At 38.3% G+C, this 18958-nt stretch overlaps 2 protein-coding genes across 4 annotated transcripts; both read left to right on the forward strand.

Moving 5' to 3' along the window:
- The first annotated feature begins 285 nt into the window (after positions 1 to 285).
- On the forward strand, positions 286 to 6113 carry LOC116290629 (neural cell adhesion molecule 2). Its single transcript, XM_031697707.2, has 4 exons — positions 286 to 446; positions 2132 to 2743; positions 3496 to 4095; positions 4437 to 6113. Exons 1-4 carry the CDS (start codon positions 356 to 358, stop codon positions 4778 to 4780), a joined length of 1647 nt encoding a protein of 548 aa, XP_031553567.1. The 5' UTR covers positions 286 to 355; the 3' UTR covers positions 4781 to 6113.
- A 409-nt stretch (positions 6114 to 6522) lies between these two features.
- Positions 6523 to 18842, forward strand: LOC116290630 (lachesin). 3 transcript variants are annotated; one of them, XM_031697710.2, is made up of 6 exons: positions 6523 to 6678; positions 12484 to 12586; positions 13203 to 13517; positions 13973 to 14266; positions 15457 to 15771; positions 16078 to 18842. In XM_031697710.2, the coding sequence occupies exons 2-6, from the start codon at positions 12553 to 12555 to the stop codon at positions 16389 to 16391; spliced, it is 1272 nt and encodes a 423-aa protein (XP_031553570.1). In that variant the 5' UTR covers positions 6523 to 6678; positions 12484 to 12552; the 3' UTR covers positions 16392 to 18842. The 3 variants fall into 3 exon arrangements, with proteins under 3 accessions (XP_031553570.1, XP_031553568.1, XP_031553569.1); XM_031697708.2 differs by lacking the exon at positions 6523 to 6678 and adding an exon at positions 11194 to 11381; XM_031697709.2 differs by lacking the exon at positions 6523 to 6678 and adding an exon at positions 12269 to 12375.
- The last annotated feature ends 116 nt before the right edge of the window (positions 18843 to 18958 follow it).

Below are 18958 nucleotides of genomic sequence, written 5' to 3' on the forward strand. Positions count from 1 at the left end.
TACTACTGAATAAACATTTCCCTTTTCAAAGTTCAAGGAATTAATTGCTGAAAACCCGCCATTTTCTCTTCCCTTTCCCTCACTTCTCTTTTTTTTCTTCAAGCAAAGCCGCACTTCATGCAGTTCTATGATTTTGAGGATTACATCTTTTACAGTTAAAAACAGCTTTTTTTCCAGCCGCTTCAAGGTCATTCGAGAGTGAGCATAACGATACGTATATAACGGATTCTGCTGGAGAGTATCCAACACTTCTGACGCATTTCCGGATTATAATACGGCTAACCTTTCAACGAAAAGGTACATAAAACAGTATGCATTATACCATAGTCAAACGTTTTACTCACAGTATTCCAAGATGAAGACATCGAAGTCTCAGTGGCTCTCGTGTTCCCTTCTGTTTATCGCTTCGCTGTCTTGCATGCCTGGAAAATCGTCAGCCCGCAAAGGTATTACTAGCTAGTCTGCGTGAAGACTAAATTGAACTCTCGTTAAGACGAACTGTCTTAACGAGAGTTCAATTCGGTCTGCACGCAGGCTAAGGTATTACACATTCAACACTGTTATGATTATGGAATGTTTTGTCTACAATTATGAGTACGAGGTGTTGCCGAGCCGATAGTGATGCACGGTACTGCCAGATTCACACGAGCGATACCGTACTTTAAGCAAAGCAATCATAGTAAATATAATTCAACGATTTCTAAGCTTCAGAAGATTCCCCTGCGTAGGTCGAGGTCGTACAGTGCTAGACGTTACTTATTCGTTTATAAGCGATGGGTGCTCTTCCAATGGAAATATCCTGCGATACGACACAGATAGACGCACAGTTTGAATGATTCTTGGTCAATAGAGGGTCCTGAAGGAGTAAAATGGGAGCTAGAATTCGCCTTTTTTGGGCTGGGAAAATGAGGTTTTATGCACTGGCAATGGGATTCACAAACAAAAAATGGGAATGGGATTTGACCAAAATAAAGGCTAGACTATGGGATTTGGTGAAAATGGGGGTTAGGACCCCCGTCCCCCCCCCCCCCCCCCCCCCCCCAAACCCTCCTTCAGGACCCTCTCAATAGAAAGTTGTTATGTACGGCTTGCTCAAATGTAATCTTGGATCAACAACTTGTGCATCGATCTTAACCACGAAATGCGACTTGTCCATACTTGATGTTCACTAATTTTAAACTGAGTGATTCACCAAGGAAATGCTTTCTGTTAGGCACTGAGTGATTAAGAACTTGATTGTCCTACTCGAAATTCAAGTTTAGTCAGAACCTGCTCAAGTTTCCAAAAAGAGATCTTCACTTTCTAGATTAATTACTTGTCAATATTGCGTGACCTCGGTAATCTAAAAGTGAATTACAAAATTAGTAAAGTCTCAGAGGCTGTTTTTAAGCCTTATGGAAAGCATCAAAGGTTGGTGAATTTTCTTTTGATAAGACCACGTAAATCTCCAAACCAACGTGATGGCTCATGCTTTCAACCGGAATGAAACTTAACAAGCAAGTTTTCAAAGTTCTCGATTACAAATCACTTACATTGAGTGTCCCCGCAGCCGTTTTTAGTGTCGTCACGCAACGCTCTCTTCTCACTAGCATAAGTGGGGAGGGAGCGTTGCGTGATGACAATAAGAACGGTATTCTGATATCACAACTTCTTTGTTATTCATGGTTCGTCAAAATAAGACTGAGAAAATGGAATCTTTGAAAAAGAAATTGAAATATGGTATAAGAGTTCGCTTTCAGTGCATCTTCTTAGGCATGCGCAATCAGTTATAATACTTGATTTGTTTGTCTGAATTTGCTTAGTGGTACCCCGCCGTGCCACGGGCGCCAAAAGAACGCAAAGGCGGGAAAAGACTTGCCCCAAGTCAACCTCTCTTGCGGCTTAAAATCAAGGCCACTCGAGGTGGAAACTATTGTTCAAACCAAAATGACTGCAGTTTGAAAAATGCCATTTTAACCTCATACTTTAGTACTTGTGAATATTTGGGCAAATTCGAAATGTATTCCAGAATGCAGTGCAGCTCATTCAATGGATTAAAATGTAGATAAAGTGGAACATGGAAAGAATTATTTAATATGGATATGTATTCAGGAGTTAATTTGTAAATACTTTTACCCCTTTTTGTCCACAGTATCAGATGAATTCAAGTTCCTAGTCACCCCAAAAATGTTTTATGCTGTTCCATTTGGGTCCAACTTCAAGCTGAGTTGTACAACAAATGATGAAACGGCCACTACACAATTATATCATCGTCAGTCTATAGGAAGTGCTTGGAATCTGCTCTCACCAACACCTGGCAAACTCATTAAATCTGGTCAGGTGTACACAGTTTTGGGCTTTGGTATATCTAATGCAGGACAATACCAGTGTCGTGCTACTAATGGTTCAGGGACTACTATCAAATGGTCTGACCGATTGGCTAATTTGATTCCTAATCCTAGCTTAACACCTCCACTCGATATCCATCCTAGGCGTGCTGTTGTCTTGACAACGGGACAATCGTATAACGTCACCTGTTCTTCTGTGCCTCAAAGTACTCTTAAGTGGTTTAAGAAGTATACTGATGGTTCTGAGACAGCTGTACCAAGTAATCAAATACATACAGAGAAAGATCTTGAGATAAACAAGTTAAAGGTGGTATTAATGTTCAAGAATGCACAAAAAAACGATGCTGGGATTTACATTTGCAAGATGACTTACCAAGGGAAAGGAGACTTCAAATATTCAACATTAGAAGTATATGGTAGGTACATAGTGCATCTGCCAACCAACCACCCACACACCACCCAACCAACAACCCAACCACCACCCAACCACCCACCCAACCACCCACCCAACCAACCATCCACCCGCCCAACCAACCACCCACCCACCCAAGCAACCAACCACCCGCCCAACCAACCAACCAACCAACCACCCACCCAACCAACCAACCAACCAACCACCCACCCAAGCAACAACCCAACCAACCACCCACCACCCACCCACCCACCCACCTACCCAACCACCCACCCAAGCAACCAACCACCCACCCACCCAAGCAACCAAGCAACCAAGCAACCAACCACCCACCTAACCAACCAAGCAACCAACCACCCACCCAACCAACCACCCACCCACCCACCCAACCAACCAACCAACCAACCAACCACCCAACCACCCACCCACCCAACTAACCACCCACCCAAGCAACCAGCTGATCTGAGATTTGTAATACTGAGGTGTAACTTTTCCTCTCGAAATTTATGAATTTCCAGGCCTACAAAGGAGAAAAAACCTTTGCTAATAAGCGGTTGATAACAGTAACATAATAACTGATATATTTTTTTATTGCAATGATGGACAATTTTGTTTTTATTTTTCGCTTGTCAATTTTCACAGGCTTCATGACACTTCAGTTTTGCAGTGACGTCATTTCTACGTCATTATTTCAGATCAGCTGGAAAAACCTAAGCTGTGTGTGGTTGCTAACAAACTTGAATTTTTCATCCACAGATCGATTCAAGTTCAGGAGGCAACCAAAGAGGTTCTCGATTGTTGGATTTGGTGCCAGTCTTACCATTGCCTGCACAACCAACGAACTCAATGCCGATGTGTCTCTGTACCATCGAGGAAGTCCCTCAAAACCTTGGAAACAACTTGTGCCTGACATGAAAAGAGTTTTTAAAAATAGCCAGACATTCGTTATTTCAAACTTTGGTATATCTGATGTAGGGCACTATCAATGTCGTGGTAGAAACAGAAGAGGAAACACGATTCGATGGAAGGAAGGATCTGGCATCGTTCTTGCTCATCCAATTCTCACACCACCAGTAACGATTGAACCTAAACATGCTGTTGTACTCACTGAAGGACAATCTCGAAACATCACATGTACTTCTGTAGATCGCACGACCCTTCAGTGGTTTAAAGAGCTTGCTAACGGTACCATCATACCCGTTCCGACAAGTAAAACTGTCGAGAAAAGAGATCGGAATAAGTTTAGTGTGATTCTTATGTTTAGGGATGCTAAGAAGAAAGATTCTGGTTCCTACAAATGTTTGATGACCTTCCAAGGTAGAAGGAGCCATAAGTACGCTTCATTAACGGTCATGGGTGAGTATATATTAGCGATACTATATGACGCAAGTGACAAAAGGTGACCCCATTATAATGTGGGACTAAGTGTTGGACCCATTACACTGTACATAAAAGTGGCACTGTGTGACAAAAGTGACGGAATTATAGTGTGTGACATATCATGACAAACCAACACAATACTTTATCGACCTGACCAACCAACCAACCCACCCACCCACCCTCCCCCCCCCCCCCCCCCCACCCACCATACAAGCAAGCAAGCAAGCAAGCGAGCAAGCGAGCAACCCGCCCACCCACCCAACCAACGAACCAAGCCACCCACCCACAAACCAACCATTAACCATTTTTTCATTCAGACAAAGGCACGAGTCCTCATTTGAAGGGCCGAAAGAAAATGCTTTCAGTAGATGAAACTTCACGTGTTGTTATGTCATGCAATGCTAAAGGAGATCCCTTGCCAAATATCACGTGGTACAAAGGCTCTAATCTTATTAATTGCTTAAGTAATGGCAAACCTTGCGGTCCTCTTCTTCAATACACGTTGAAAAACAGAATCAAGACAAAAAACACCTCCAAAATCGTTCGCTCCCAGTTGAAGATATCTCGTACAAACAGAGTGCGTGACCAAGGAAACTACATTTGTGTGGCTTCAAACAAGCATGGCGTGGCTCATCGTTCTTATCAGCTGACAGTTAATTAACTTCAACCAGGAAACATTTCCTTCTTGTATAGAAGTCAGTTTCAAACAGTGACACCTTTTCATTTCTGTCAACTATTCATTTTTTATTTTAAATAGTTTGGCAAAACAAACAAACAAACCGAGATCAATTTAGTGAAACACTTACAAAGCGCAGTTCACAAACTTTTCACAAAAACCAGAAACTAATTTGTCTTGACATCAACTCTACTTAAGACCGACTTATGTGTTATTGTTCATTCTTTTATACGATTCTGTAATGATGTTTTCTTTATTATTTTTTATGGTGTTCGGTTGGTGATTGTGATGCTGCTGATGTTGTTGTTGTAATGATCGTGATACCATTTTTACTCTTGCAATTTATGGTGATGATGATGATGGCCGTGGTGATGATGGTGTTGCTGATGTTCGGGTTGTGATGATAATGGTTGATGATGATGATGATGATGATGAATATTGATAATAATAATAATAAATACTTTATTAACGTGTCTAGTTTACAGGAAACAGTAAACTAATTGGGGACACCTATCAAACCTAACTAACATATATAAACAAAATCAATAATTACAATTAAAATAAATTCTAGAACTAAAGAATACTTATTGATGTCAAATCCCTCCCCCCCTCCTAGAAACTAAAAAACTCTCCACTCCCCTCCCCCCACCTCCACAACAGATGATGGAGTTGATGATAATGATGCTGCTAATGTAAGTGATGATTTCACTAATGTCTTCTAAAAGTTTGTTCGTAAACATTAGCGCGGTTTAATAAATCGAGGAACATCTATTATTGCTATATATTCTTTTATATACTCCAATACTTATGATTTCAGAGGTAAATAATATCCCGAGGATTATCACCAGAGGCATGGCAAGATGCATGATCGTTTGAACATCTCTCTGCTTTGTCACGTCCTTAAAACTTCACCTTATACCTCCACACTTCATGTCAATCAACTAAACAGAGCTGGTTATGTGTCGATGTATTTCCGACTAAGAATATTTACATTTGACAAAGGAAATTGTCAACATGCTTCAAAATCCAAGACCACTGCAAAGGAGTAGCTCCATCACTGTCTTTAAAATCTTAGCAACTTATTTTCACTCCGCCTTTGGATTTTTAGAGACTCATATTAAACTGTTCCAACGAGGGATCCCATCCCCAAGGGTCTTGTTTTTAGATAAAATTTAACGTCGTCAAAATTTGGAGCAGTACTTTATTGAAATAAAGTTTATTTATGCAACGTAGCAGAAACGATGTTTTTATCGAGAAAGAAGTGTCCCTGGAAAAGGTCCAATACAACATGAAGAAAAATAAACATATTAAAAACGTTTCAACTCGTTATTATCTTTATGCAAGAAAATTTTCATGAAACGTCAGGTATACTTCAAATGTTCTTCAAGGATGGATAAAAAATAAATTTTTAAAACCTGCTACACCATCACGACCCTGTACCGCCTAACATGTCCGTTTCTCAAGTGCTTTCTAAAATAAACAGAAAATAGAATCAGAATCATGCTTTACTCGGCCTGCGCCGACGTGAAATTTCTCTTGTATGGACGTGTTGTTTGGAAATAAATCAAGAATGCATCGAGAAAAAGCTTGAGTTGTTTCTTTTCACCGCAGGGTGCGGACAAGGGCCAATGACATATAGCTAGCAGAGGAGGATCTAGTCCCTTGTACTAACTATGAATGAACCTATCTTCCGATTGTCCTTTTTCTCATTCAGTAAACACCGCCTTAAAGTCTTTGTAGTTTGCACACCGACGAGCAATATACGGTGTGGCAAGTTGATCTACGTTGAAAAGTCAGCTATTTAAAGCGTTGCTCTTGAACATCATTTTATCGACTTTCCTACCAAGATCAGCTACTGTATCTGACTAGCGACTACTACCAAGGTAAGAGTTTTATTAAATGTCACAAAGAATCGAAGAAAAGTAACAGATATTACCTACGGAGTTTTTCGTGTTGGCTTAGCCAAGGGAATAAAGTTTGGGTTGTTTGGATTACAAAGGTTCTATTCAGCGGCTTTCAAGAATTCATATATACGTTCAAAAATGAATAGAACTTTCGAATCCAAACTACCCAAAACTTTATTCCCATTCAAAGTTTTATCCTATTCGCAATAAAATGAAGACACTCAGGCAAAACTAAACGAAACGACTGTAAAACGTTCATGGAATCGTCCTAGAAAAATGCGACTAACGACCACTGAGATTTTTGTCAAGAAAAAAAAAGACTGTCGGTGAAATTCTATCACCGACGGAAACTGACCCGTGTCGCTTTTAACAAGGTTTAGTTTATATCCTACAATGGAAGGAAGGAATAAGAGAGTATGGTGCAACTGAAATTTGAACCATCTGTTAAGCATAGAACTGAGCTACCATCAGAAGAACGTCGTTCTTCAAGAATGATCGAGGCATTTCTTAAGCAGTTTATGCATGTATCATGACTCTTCAGTCATTACTATAATGCAGGAAATGTATCTTCAGTTTTTGTGGTTCTGACATTCATTCATTCTAGAAGCGACAAATAGCCAGCCATCCTACGCAATATTTACAACGGCACTTTTAACGACAGTGTAGTTACTTCCCGTTAGTTAGTTCGACCAACCGAAAAACGGCGCCTAAATGTGGTCGTCGTGAGTGCGTGCTCTTGAGACCAAAAGGATTGTTTGAATTTTTATTTCTTTCTAATATTGATTCACTTCCGGTTAAATGCTCATGTTAGACAGGAAGTAAAGTAATGACTCGACTATATCTCTTACAAGGTCAAGGTTAGGCATGTTTTTCATAACAGTACGATTGCACGAGGCCACTTAAACCTATTGAACAGCAAAACGGTCTAATCTCCTTCCCTTTTACTACCCTTCAGGCCAAACTCCCATATCGTGTGATTTCAGTCGTGACACATTGCTCGGCACGCCATAATACTTGGCGTTATAGGAATTGTAATGGGATTTGCTCTCACTCTTGGACTAATTTCCCTAGCCCTTTTTTCTTCTTATTCTTATTCTTTCGACCAAATGTGAGGATTTGAGGCAATGGGTTAACGTGGAAGACATCCTGTCCATGCTGGAAGCCTAGCATGATCTAATCCCATCGATTAATACAAGTTACAGTTCTAATAGTTGCATGCCGATCTTGCATGCCAGTAAGCCTGTAAATCAGGGAAAGTGTTTTTATATAGACTAGACCTGCACACTATATTCTAGACAACAATAATAGTAGTTTATAATTAGCGGTTTCTCCGTTTCTCGGCTGATCCGGTTAAGGCGCGACACATCAATCTATACGGCAAATCCGGCCACCATGAAACCACCGCCGGGGTTGCTTTGTTATGACGTCATACTGATGCAGCCTTTGTGTGGCATGGTTGTAAAGAACACATAGTACAACGCGGTGACTGCCCAAGGTTCCTTATTATTTGCCCATAACAAATGTACGTGGTAAGCGGATCAGTTGCCGGTTTTTCTATCTAGTTGATTCAGCGATAAGGTGGTTACAAGTTAAAGGATACTGAAAGTTCTTTATTACCCTTTGTGTGGCATGACTGAGAAGAGAGCAATTGTATTGAATGTTTCATTATTTGTAACCAAGGCTGGTTTGTTTCCGCTCATTGTAAAGGTTGCAACGCGGATACAGAGGCCTAAATTTATCTAGTTGAACCCATACAGTGGTTTATTTGCAGCCGGCATATACGGCCTTTGTGCAGCTGCAAAGTGCGCATGGAATGATGTTTGGTCACGAGTCAAAGTCTTAATTTCTCTGGTAACATAAGGACTCAATACAGTGTAAGTTTGTCAGTGCTATCGCAACTAAGGAACTTTTTGTTTTTTTAAAATCAAGCTGATCGAACCTTTACTGAACAAAACACAGCAGGAGGAGTGTGAGCATAATCTCAATACCGCATGCACATGTTAGTGCAGCGAGCCTTGCCCTATCTGCATGAAAATAATTTCAAACCGCAGCTCATCACAGTTGTTCCATTCCATTGTCTGTTGAATTGTTGACTGCATCAGTTGCAGCTGTCTTATCTTGGGATCACTGATCTCGATATGCGAAGCTCTTATCAGATTCCGAGTAACCTGATGCAATGGTTCAAAATATTTAGACATGACACAGGAGTCGCTATAGTAACCCATTTAGTTATCGTCCATGTTTTCAAAAATTTAATATCACAAGCTTGACCAGTTTCTTTCCCCACCCACATGTCGGAGGCATTCCTGTTAGAGTAGTAAGAGGCGTTGTTGAACCCTATTAACCTTGATGGAATCATAACAAGTTCACTTACAAGGTGTTTAGATTGATTACAATCTTGTATCCTTGCTAATAGTTGAAAATCCTTGCTAAGTGCATTTAGTCTTATTTCATATCTTTCCTCCCGTATTTGCTACTGAGAAAGATTTTTCAAAAGACCTAGGATTGCAATATTTGAAACTAAATTTCTAAAATATATATATAAGTGCCTAACATTGTTGCAGCTCGAGTCGTATTGGTAAGCAATTTCTGATTTGAATCATCTGCAGTTTTTTCCAAGGTACGTTAAAAGGGCCATATCAATATTACCTCCGTCCCATATAATGAAATTGAAACCACTTTGGGACCCTGTTTGGGACCGGTCATCGATCATTCAAGGTTGAAGGATGATGACTGGCTGGCTCAGTATTGTAGTATTCAGTTTCTCAAGAGAGAATGATCTAGAAAGCAATCATTAGGTTCCACAAGGCAAAAGGTGACCCAGAGGTATCTTGAGTAACAAAACTGAAAGGTGAAAATGAGAAGATAGGTGTGGTGGGGCTTGGCCCATACGAAACCGGCACCTAAAGAAGTAATTAAAAAAAGTCAAAAGATGATCCAGAAGATATCCTGAGTAACAAAACTGAAAGGTGAAGATGAGAAGATAGGTGTGGTGGGGCATTGCCAAGACGAAAAATTATTATTAGAAGTAGAACAAGGGTACTATGTAAAATGTTTCAGTATTTGACAAATTGGAGGTATTTCTGGGAATTTCCCTTTGAAGAAGAAGAAGAAGAAGAAGAAGAAGAAGAAGAAGAAGAAGAAGAAGAAGAACTGAATGATCATGATGATGATAAAGGCGTGGTCCTAATATTGCTCAATTCAAACTCAACTACAGATTAGCTTTTTTTAAATCATTATTGAACTTTGGATTACAGGCAGTTGGTTGTTTACTTGTTAATATATATCATGTAATGATAAAAAGGTAAATTATACACCGTGAAAAGATGAAAAAACTTACTGACGTTTCGGACGCTAGTCCTTCCTCTTTTACTCCGACGAAGGACTAGCGTCCAAAACGTTAATAAGTTTTTCATCTTTTCACGGTGTACAATTTACCCTTTTATCATTACTGTTTCATTAGAACCACCGCAGCTCACACTAGTTTTTAGCTAGTTATCTCTTAATCATTATATATCATGGTTTTCGCAGATTCGCCTAATTGGTCTATTCACCTGAGTTACGTAGTTAAACTAACTGGTACTTCATTTTACTCGGACGACAGGTCATTCCATGTTTTGGCAAAAGTTTCTTACCAAACTGGTTTAATGATATGGCAAGGCATTGGCGTAAATAGTTTACCGTTTCTCTAGTAATGCGACCCGCATTGGATAATTCGCATTTGTAAAATATTTTTTACGAGTTGAAATATTTTGCCTGACTGTTGCGCCCGGTAACATAATTCCTGCACACATCTTGCTTCTTTGACACATGGTTATACCCATCGTCACTCCATACATATTTTCTGGCTTTTTTGTAATAGGGAAAAAGCACCATTTGTGGTAATAAGGGTCAGAAAAAATCCTAAAGCAATCGGAAACAGGAAAGGAAGTCGATGGATGTACAAGCAGAAAATAATTTCATATCTTTTCCTTTTATTTGATTATAATATAGAGTATCATCCTTAAGTTTTGTCAAGGAAATGGTCTGGCATAAAAACATTTCCAGAGCAAGTTCCCTTCTTAAAATCTACATATTAATTCACAAAATTAATTAGTATATAAGTGTTTATGATTTACCCGAACATTCCGGTACACAAAGGGTCGGATTAAGAATTTGTAAAACTTTAATAGAGTCTTTAGCGGTGACTATGTTGGTAAGCACGGAGTCCCGGATATTGCAGCATCACTTACATCAGAGCATCATAGAGGGAAAAAAAATTTTATTTATAATTATATACTACAAAAAGGGAACATCTTTCTTATTTTTGCAATCGAAACTAAAGGGTTAGAGTAGATGAACTGGGAAATTCCTTTAGGGATTCGTTATATATCATGATCTACGTATGACGGCACGTTCGGGGGCGTTCAGGGGTGTGGTTAATGAGGTGATGAAACTTACGTTGAACTCACGTGGTCCAAGCTCTTTTGTCTCCCGGAAACCCGTGTATCATAAATACATAGCTTGCACACTCGTTGTCAGAACCACGAAATACGATCTGCTACAGGGAACGTTAAGTACAGCAGGACACAAAGTGGAATCTTGAGTAAAACGTAGCACTATTTGCAAGAGTGAACTTTGTGGAAACATTTAGGGTGAAGAGCTGGAGTTATATTGCCATAAAGCACGCATAAATAACTGAGGTAAGTGTGGTTTGTTTTGGCTGAAAGAAAGCTACAGCACAGAGCAAGCTTGGCATTACTTTTAGAACTCTCGAGTCTCTAAAACAAGCTTTTCACGTAACTGAACTTCCTAACGCACTTTTAAAGTCCTGTGATGGTCGTAAGCGAGGACAATAACGTCAAGGAAAACTCCTGGGCGTTTTAATTACCAAGTACTAGAATATTCGAATTTATTAGCTAAAGGATAGATACATGGAGAATTCTGTGTATGGTCTTTACGAATTTGTACAGAGCGTTTCTGGGGATTAGAAGGTCAGCCTTCGACACATTCCAACGTGGTATGATAAATACCATACCCGTAGAATGAAATCGCTGGAATGTGGTGTTAAGTTCCAGATGGTGTCATGTTTCTTCATCGTCATGATGCATAAATGACATCACTTTTTATATTCCATGAATAAGTAGTTAAAAATTCGCTTTCTGTTTCTCTTGGTGTTTTTTTAGGCTAAGAAAACTAAATTGTGTTCAAATTAATTCTAATGCTATTTTTTTTAGTTTTCAATGAAAACATTTGCCGCGTAAAGGAGTTCAATTAGTATTGACATTATGATATGTAAACAAATGAAGAACGAGTGAAACGTGCGAAATCAACGGAATCGCTTTCAGTCAACAATAATATGAAGTAAGATCTAAAAGTCAAAAATATATATTGTTGTATCAGTTTTCGCTTTTTTACAGTTCAAAATTGTTATGGAAGATTCCCAACTTTCCCGCCATATTCTTTCACTTAACAACTCGTGACTTCCACTTCATTGTGCCTTTGTTATAATCCTCTTGGGACTAGCCACTTCATTGCGTAATATTCTAAATATAGCTATGGCGGTTGAATTTAAAAAAAACATAGCGTTATTTACGAAGAGTATAATACAGACCCTCCATCGTTCATCGCGTCATTTGGCTTTGCAAGCAAGTCCGACGCTTTATTGCTCTTAGTCTGCTAAATATATACTAAAAAGTAAGGTTGACCTTCTTCAAGTCAATTTGAAGATAGTGAAATTATTTTGACAGGCTTTCTGATCTACTAGTAATCTTTTTTTGATATTTTTGTATGTTTTCTTCGCAGCTCACTTGAAGCATAAGGAAAAAAAAACAAGCCAGCAGTTGATCGATCGATTATTCCAAGCAGAAAGACATGTTAAAGTTGTGTGTCTTTCTTTTTTTCTTAGGTAAGTAGTCGTTGTTAGCGTTTGCGTCCTTTTCTTTGTGTATTTCCCTTATAAATACGCTTATCATTTAACACCTATAGTTTTGCTTGTAAATAATGAAAAAATTATCTTTTTGAATGGAATTTAGCCAAAGTCCTTCAGTTAAAACCTGGATTTACAAGATTCAGTAAGATAAAATCCATCATTTGCTATGGAAGCAATAATTTCAACCGCTTTTTCTGCTTCACAGAACATTCACATCATGATGTAAATAAATATGCGTGATTTAAAATCAACGGCTTTTTTTCTTCATGGTCGATTAGTTTTCGTGAATCGTTGATAACAACCTCTACTGTTATGGGGAGGGGAAATGGGCGTGGTTGATGGAGGGGGGGGGGGGGGGGTAAGCTCCAGGATGTATCCCTAGAAGGGTTGCACTCCCTAAGGTAGTGGAAAGCTACGTAAAGTTGAAATAAGACTTCAAGCCACTGTTGTCACATCTACCTCAACTATATTTGATATTGTATAGCTAAAAGAGGTAGGAGAGTAGCCTAAACTGGACCATCCTTCTCATCAGTTACTTGCCATTTATCCTCATTATGCTTCCTTATTTGACCAAGTTTATAATTTACTTTAGGGGCAGCTACTGGTGTTCCACCATCACCAAAGTTTGAATTTTTGGATCCTAAGAAAATGACCATGGAAACTGTTCGATTAGGCTCTAGCATCATCATTGACTGTGAGACCACAGATGCCTCTGCAATGGTAACACTATGGAAGCTTAAGTCAAGTAAAGAATTTCAGGTCAAGCCGAGCCTTGATGTGATACAGAGTGGTCAAATCTTTACTAAGCATAATATTGATCTGCAAGATGCTGGACAATACAAATGCAAAGCCCAGGATTCAATGGGTACAAAAATCACTAAAGATGTGACTATCATCATCAATACTTGTAAGTTAATTTACTAGTCACCCAGTGGTTTTACCAAGTAATAGTAATGAACTTCTGGGCTGATCTAATTTGGGGCATGGCTAACTCACAGATCGAATTCTGAAACAACTTCTGTGCTGATCTAATTGGGGGCACGGCTTAGATTGAACCCTGAAACAAACCCTGGGGTGATCAAAGTCAGGGCATGGCTAACTCACAAATTGAACCCCGAAACAACCTCGGTGCTGATCTAAATCTGGAATTTAGCATGTTAGGTCTTTTGGAGGGAGGGAAAGCAGAGAACTTGGAGTAAAACCCCCAAACCAAAGAAGACCTAACAAACTACACTCACATTCAATGCAGAGTCAAAGAATCCAAGACTCTAGAGGTGAGAGGTTTTAGGCAAGTGCACTAATACTACGCCATCCTTGATTTCCATTAAAACACTGATATAAATAATAAATATTACCTTGCAGACAAACCTGGTCTTGTTCTGCGGCCAACCAATCCAGTGGTCACTTTGACTGGATCAACGGTTTCATTCACTTGTGAAGCAGTAATTGGGACAATCTCTTGGAGATTTGTTTCCAGTGGCCTACGAACCTACCCCCCACCATCCAAGTACACTATAAAAAACATTGTAAATGCTTCAATTAGCCTGAGTGTTCTTACTATTCCAAATGCTCAAGTCTCTAACTCTGGGATATATGAATGCTGGCTTTATCACTTTGATGCATCCTTTTTCCGCAATGTTGATCTTCTAGTTAAGGGTGAGTTTGATGTCTTTTAACTTTTCTTATCCTGATGTAACAAAAATGCATTTCTGTAGTCCAGACAACCCCATAAAATCTAGCCTGCGTAGCCAGGCGTTCCTTCCAAGCCCCCCCAAAACCCACAAGGAACGCCTGGCTACACAGGCTACATAAAATCAAGATCGAGGTCTACATAAATCAAGATCAAGGTCTTTTAGAAAACAAAAGCATTGCAGAGTATGTAAACTTTATGGCATTTGCTGCAGATAGATAGAGTGAAGTCACAAAACCCGTGAAATATATATTAGACTAATACACATTAGAGTGCAAACAATATAACTGTGAAAGTTTAGTAATACTAAATAGCACAATTTCATAGCAAATTCCATTTTTTTCTATTGTTTAATTAGCACTATTTTTTACTAGATGATATTATAGGTAAGTTGTAGTGCTTGGGAACGAGGTTATTCCGGGCGGAAGCCCTTGGAATTAAATTCAGAAAAATTAATTTCCCAGCGAGGTTGGAAATTAATTTTTCCGAATTTAATTCCAAGGGCTTCCACCCAGAATAACCTCGTTCCCAAGCACTACAACTTACCTATATTATCTTCTACTATTTCATTAGTGCCACGCGGTCCACATACTCTCACTATTTTTTACTATTTAGTAATTAGTGTTTCACGGATTAGAGTGACCACAGTAAATCCGTGAAACTTTAGTAATACTAAATATCACAATTTCATGCAAATTCCATTGTTTTCTATTGTTTAACTAGCACTATTTTGTACTATTTAGTAATTAGTGTTTCACGGATTTACTGTGGCCACTCTAATTGTTTGCACTCTAGTAGACCCTAATTCCATAGTTCATAGTTCCAACTCAGACAATAGCAAACCAATCATCATTGCAGCAGTTTTCACAATGGAAGTAAAATCTTGTCCCACAATCAACTACACAGTATCTGTTTTAAAGAGTACTACAAGGATAACGAGGCAATTTTCTATTCTTTCCGCAGGACAGCAAACTATTGAAACAATTTATAATCAATCTTCCGCTATCAGAGCTCTAAATTCTGAGACATTCTAGATAATTTGTTAAGATTGTTTTTTATTTATTTCAAGGGGTAAATGCCTTCACTCTATGTCGACAAATTATTTTCTTTATTATTTATGGCTTGTAATTGAATCATACCTTTATATATTTCACAGATTCTCAAAGACCTGCCTTTACTAATGGTAATTCCCAGACTGAAATAATGACTGTTAAACTTGGACATTCAAAGCACTTGAACTGTGAAGTTACTGGCTTTCCAACACCTGTTGTCTCTTGGGAAAAGAATGGTAGACCAATCTCTCCATGTAATAGGATGTTTATAAACTTCTGCCAAGACTCTCCTTATTTATCTCAGCCTCGTGGCATAAAGATTGACGCTGCTCGTTTTCCAGAGGATAATGGAACTTACACTTGTGTGGCAAACAACAGTGTTGGAGCCTCGAGAAAGGATTTTCAAGTTGTTGTTGAAGGTAAAATGATGTCAAATTCATGAAATAAGCTGGTATTATGCTATAAGCTATGTTGCACACACTTCTAACACATGTTAACTTGATTTTACTGTTGCTGGTAATGATGTGTGCAAATCTTGGAAGTTCACACTTGGCATAGTTTTATCTTTTGTGCAATATTATTGTCGTAATATCTATTATTGATCATCTACGCATTAAATACTGTATGGTATCTTGGTAAGACCCTGATCAAAGTTTATGTCATCTTGTAAAATAGGCTGTCTTCATTGCAATAACTATTGATGATTTTTCTCTTTTTTTAACCAGTCAAACCAGTACTGGACAAAAGTTCAAGCTTATTAATGGGAAGCTCAAAAGTAACATGCCATGCGATTAAAGGCAATCCTCCTCCAAAGTTCAGCTGGTCCATGCAGTTGTATTGGTTTCCAACAACAAAATCACCTTATAAAAATGGATGGAAACCCATATCAAAATATGGTAACACTGCGACAGTTTCAAGTGATGGAATGACTAGCACAATCCAGGTACCCAGTTTGATTACACGGGCATTCTACAGGTGTGTAGCAGTCAATGATGTTGGACGTGACTCCCATACAATCAAAATGATGAGAGTGTTCTAAGCCAGGTTGTATAAACACGTACCTATGCACTCATTATTTCTAAATTCGTATTTATGTCTGGATCCCTTTTCATGCCAAAGGTGGCTAGAATACACCTTAGTTGTTGTGATGTGCTGTTTTTCTTCTTTAAAGACCATGTGTCATTCTCTAGAGTATCATTTCCTTGTTTAATGGTTGTGCATGAGAAGATGATTATTGATAAAACTCAAATAAAGAATCATTCTCTAGGAATTGATACATGGACTGTAACAGGAAAGCTTTGCACCACAATGAATTCATCATGCTCTGATGGATCCTACTGTAAGCAAGGCGAGTTTTATGTTTCTCATGCTTCCTTATTAAGCAAAAAAACAGCATCATTCGATAAATGCTCATCATATTAGCATAAATTAACTGGAAATAAATAATAGTAAGTGTGGCATGTCATATTTCCAACTTAAATGCATGTACACATTCATGCACATACAAAATACAAATGATTTTTTTAAAATATTACTTTCTTATGATTTACTCGACTTATTCGACTTATAGTCATAGTTAAAGTGCCTATCACCCTTCTGACAATGTTCTCAGTATTGATTCTACGTGGGGTAAGATGTTGAATAACCCGAAAAAATTACATAGTTTGAGTGCGGCTTCTTGAAGTTATGAAGGTTTTTCCATGTCATATGCTAATGCTGTGACGTATGAGGAGGCATTTATGGTTATTTGTTGTTCCTTGTAATTTGAAACACCAGCTTTTATGGGAAAACCAACTTGCAATCATTTCTATAAGAGCAATGGGGAAAACAATGACCTATTTCAAATTTAGTTTATCTGTGACAGTAGTGTTTTGTATATTAAATGATTACTCCTCATACGTCACAGCATTAGCATATGGCATGGAAAAACCTTCATAACTTCAAGAAGCCACACTCAAATTATGTAATTTTTTTAGTGTTATTCAACATCTTACCCCATGTAGAATTAATACTGTGAATATTGTCAGAAGGGTGATAGGCACTTTAAAGGCTGTGGTTAAGGCATGTAACAGTCAAGAAAGTGAATGTGTAGTTTCAGAAAATATCCATACTTCCACTTGGAGGAAATTTGTAAAAGTACCCCCCTACTTCCTGGAACTTGCAATTATCTTCCATTCGAATTCTGTAATTTTGGTTCTTTCTCTGACCCCCCCATCCTCTCCAGAATTTCCAATTTCCTCAATGGGTGGGGTACGGATATTTTCTGGAACTACACAATCGGAATCATTTCATTTTCATTTTTACTCCTTACTGATAATAATAAAGAATGTGACCCTAAAAGCTGTGTTTTTATGGTGTTAACTGACACCCTGCAGTAACTACTGACACCCATATTAGGTTCACATTCTTACTGTAGTTACTTCCATATTATTAAAGCAAACAGGGCCAGGTTGTACAAAGAGTGGATGCTATCCAACTAATACAGTCTCAACAGTCTTATCCAGTTGATAAATTTATTGGATGACAGCATCGACTTATGTGCTGTATAAGTATTTATCCATCAGATAGCACTATTCACCCATCGTACAACCAGACCCAGATGTTTTCCACCCATGAACACAATGTTTCAGTTTGCAAATAGAGTGCTATTCAATAATTAGCATACTGTACAGCATGCAATAATCTCCCTTGAATAGTAAACAAAGCTGTATGGCATTTAGACAAAGTCTGGCAAGCAAGGCTGCGTAGTTAAGACTATCATTTCTGGTATTAAATTTTGAACGATAGGTACCTTATTGTTGCTGTGGGTGGGTTTTAGGTACTGTCTTGCTCTAGTTTTAGGTAGGACAGAGAAACTGGAGCAAGATAGCATCTGGCACCTAAGAGGAACATAAGTGGCCAGCAAGTACATGTAGAGCTAAACACTTTAAGCGTGCAACTTCGATTGTACTGAATAGTGCTAAATTATGCTAATTCTATTGTTTAATTCGTGCTACTTAGTGTTAAATAGTCCAAAGTAGAGTGAAGGCACTAAACCTGTGAACTTTTTTTTTGTGACTATTACATTGTTGACTAACATGTTTTTATTTCACTGGTTTAATGCATTCACTCCATTTACACACTTAGTGTTCATACATTAACATGACTGGCCATGTACTATGTACTATACGTTGTTCACAGTAATATTACTCTGTTACGATAACCCATTATTCAGAATATTAGGTTCATGAGCCCTGGATTTGCAAGGATGGCAGCTCATCCATGGTATACATATAAATCATCATAATAAAAGTTCTCCCAGATTGGGGGATGTCTTAGTATAAGGTAAATTACCTTCTGTTATTATAATGTAAGCTAGTTTCATATTCCTGATCATTAGTTTATTGTAGTTTTATTGATAAAATTGAAGTATTAATAGTGTAATTTTGTTATATAATAAGATTTTAGATTTTCCAGATTGTTCTGTTAAATAAAGATTATTTCAATGGTATATAGTTAAAAGTGGTGGTCATTTAAACAGAAAATAGAAATCGTAGATGTTATTCTTTGAGATGGGTATGTAGCTGATCTGAGAGAAAATGTTAGCCAATCAGAATCAGTGACATT

This window comes from Actinia tenebrosa, unplaced genomic scaffold (assembly GCF_029948245.1).
Source record: "Actinia tenebrosa isolate PJP-AT-01 unplaced genomic scaffold, QUT_ActTen_1.0 PGA_scaffold6__47_contigs__length_16458017, whole genome shotgun sequence".
Taxonomy (NCBI): domain Eukaryota; kingdom Metazoa; phylum Cnidaria; class Anthozoa; order Actiniaria; family Actiniidae; genus Actinia; species Actinia tenebrosa.

Excerpts from the sequence above, each read along its gene's own strand:
- LOC116290629 (XM_031697707.2), top strand. The coding sequence starts at position 356 with ATGAAGACATCGAAGTCTCAGTGGCTCTCGTGTTCCCTTCTGTTTATC. Across the intron at positions 2,744-3,495 it reads TTCAACATTAGAAGTATATG|ATCGATTCAAGTTCAGGAGG; the intron begins GTAGGTACATAG and ends TTTCATCCACAG. Across the intron at positions 4,096-4,436 it reads CGCTTCATTAACGGTCATGG|ACAAAGGCACGAGTCCTCAT; the intron begins GTGAGTATATAT and ends TTTTTCATTCAG.
- LOC116290630 (XM_031697710.2), top strand. The coding sequence starts at position 12,553 with ATGTTAAAGTTGTGTGTCTTTCTTTTTTTCTTAG. Across the intron at positions 13,518-13,972 it reads GACTATCATCATCAATACTT|ACAAACCTGGTCTTGTTCTG; the intron begins GTAAGTTAATTT and ends ATTACCTTGCAG. Across the intron at positions 15,772-16,077 it reads TTTTCAAGTTGTTGTTGAAG|TCAAACCAGTACTGGACAAA; the intron begins GTAAAATGATGT and ends TTTTTTAACCAG.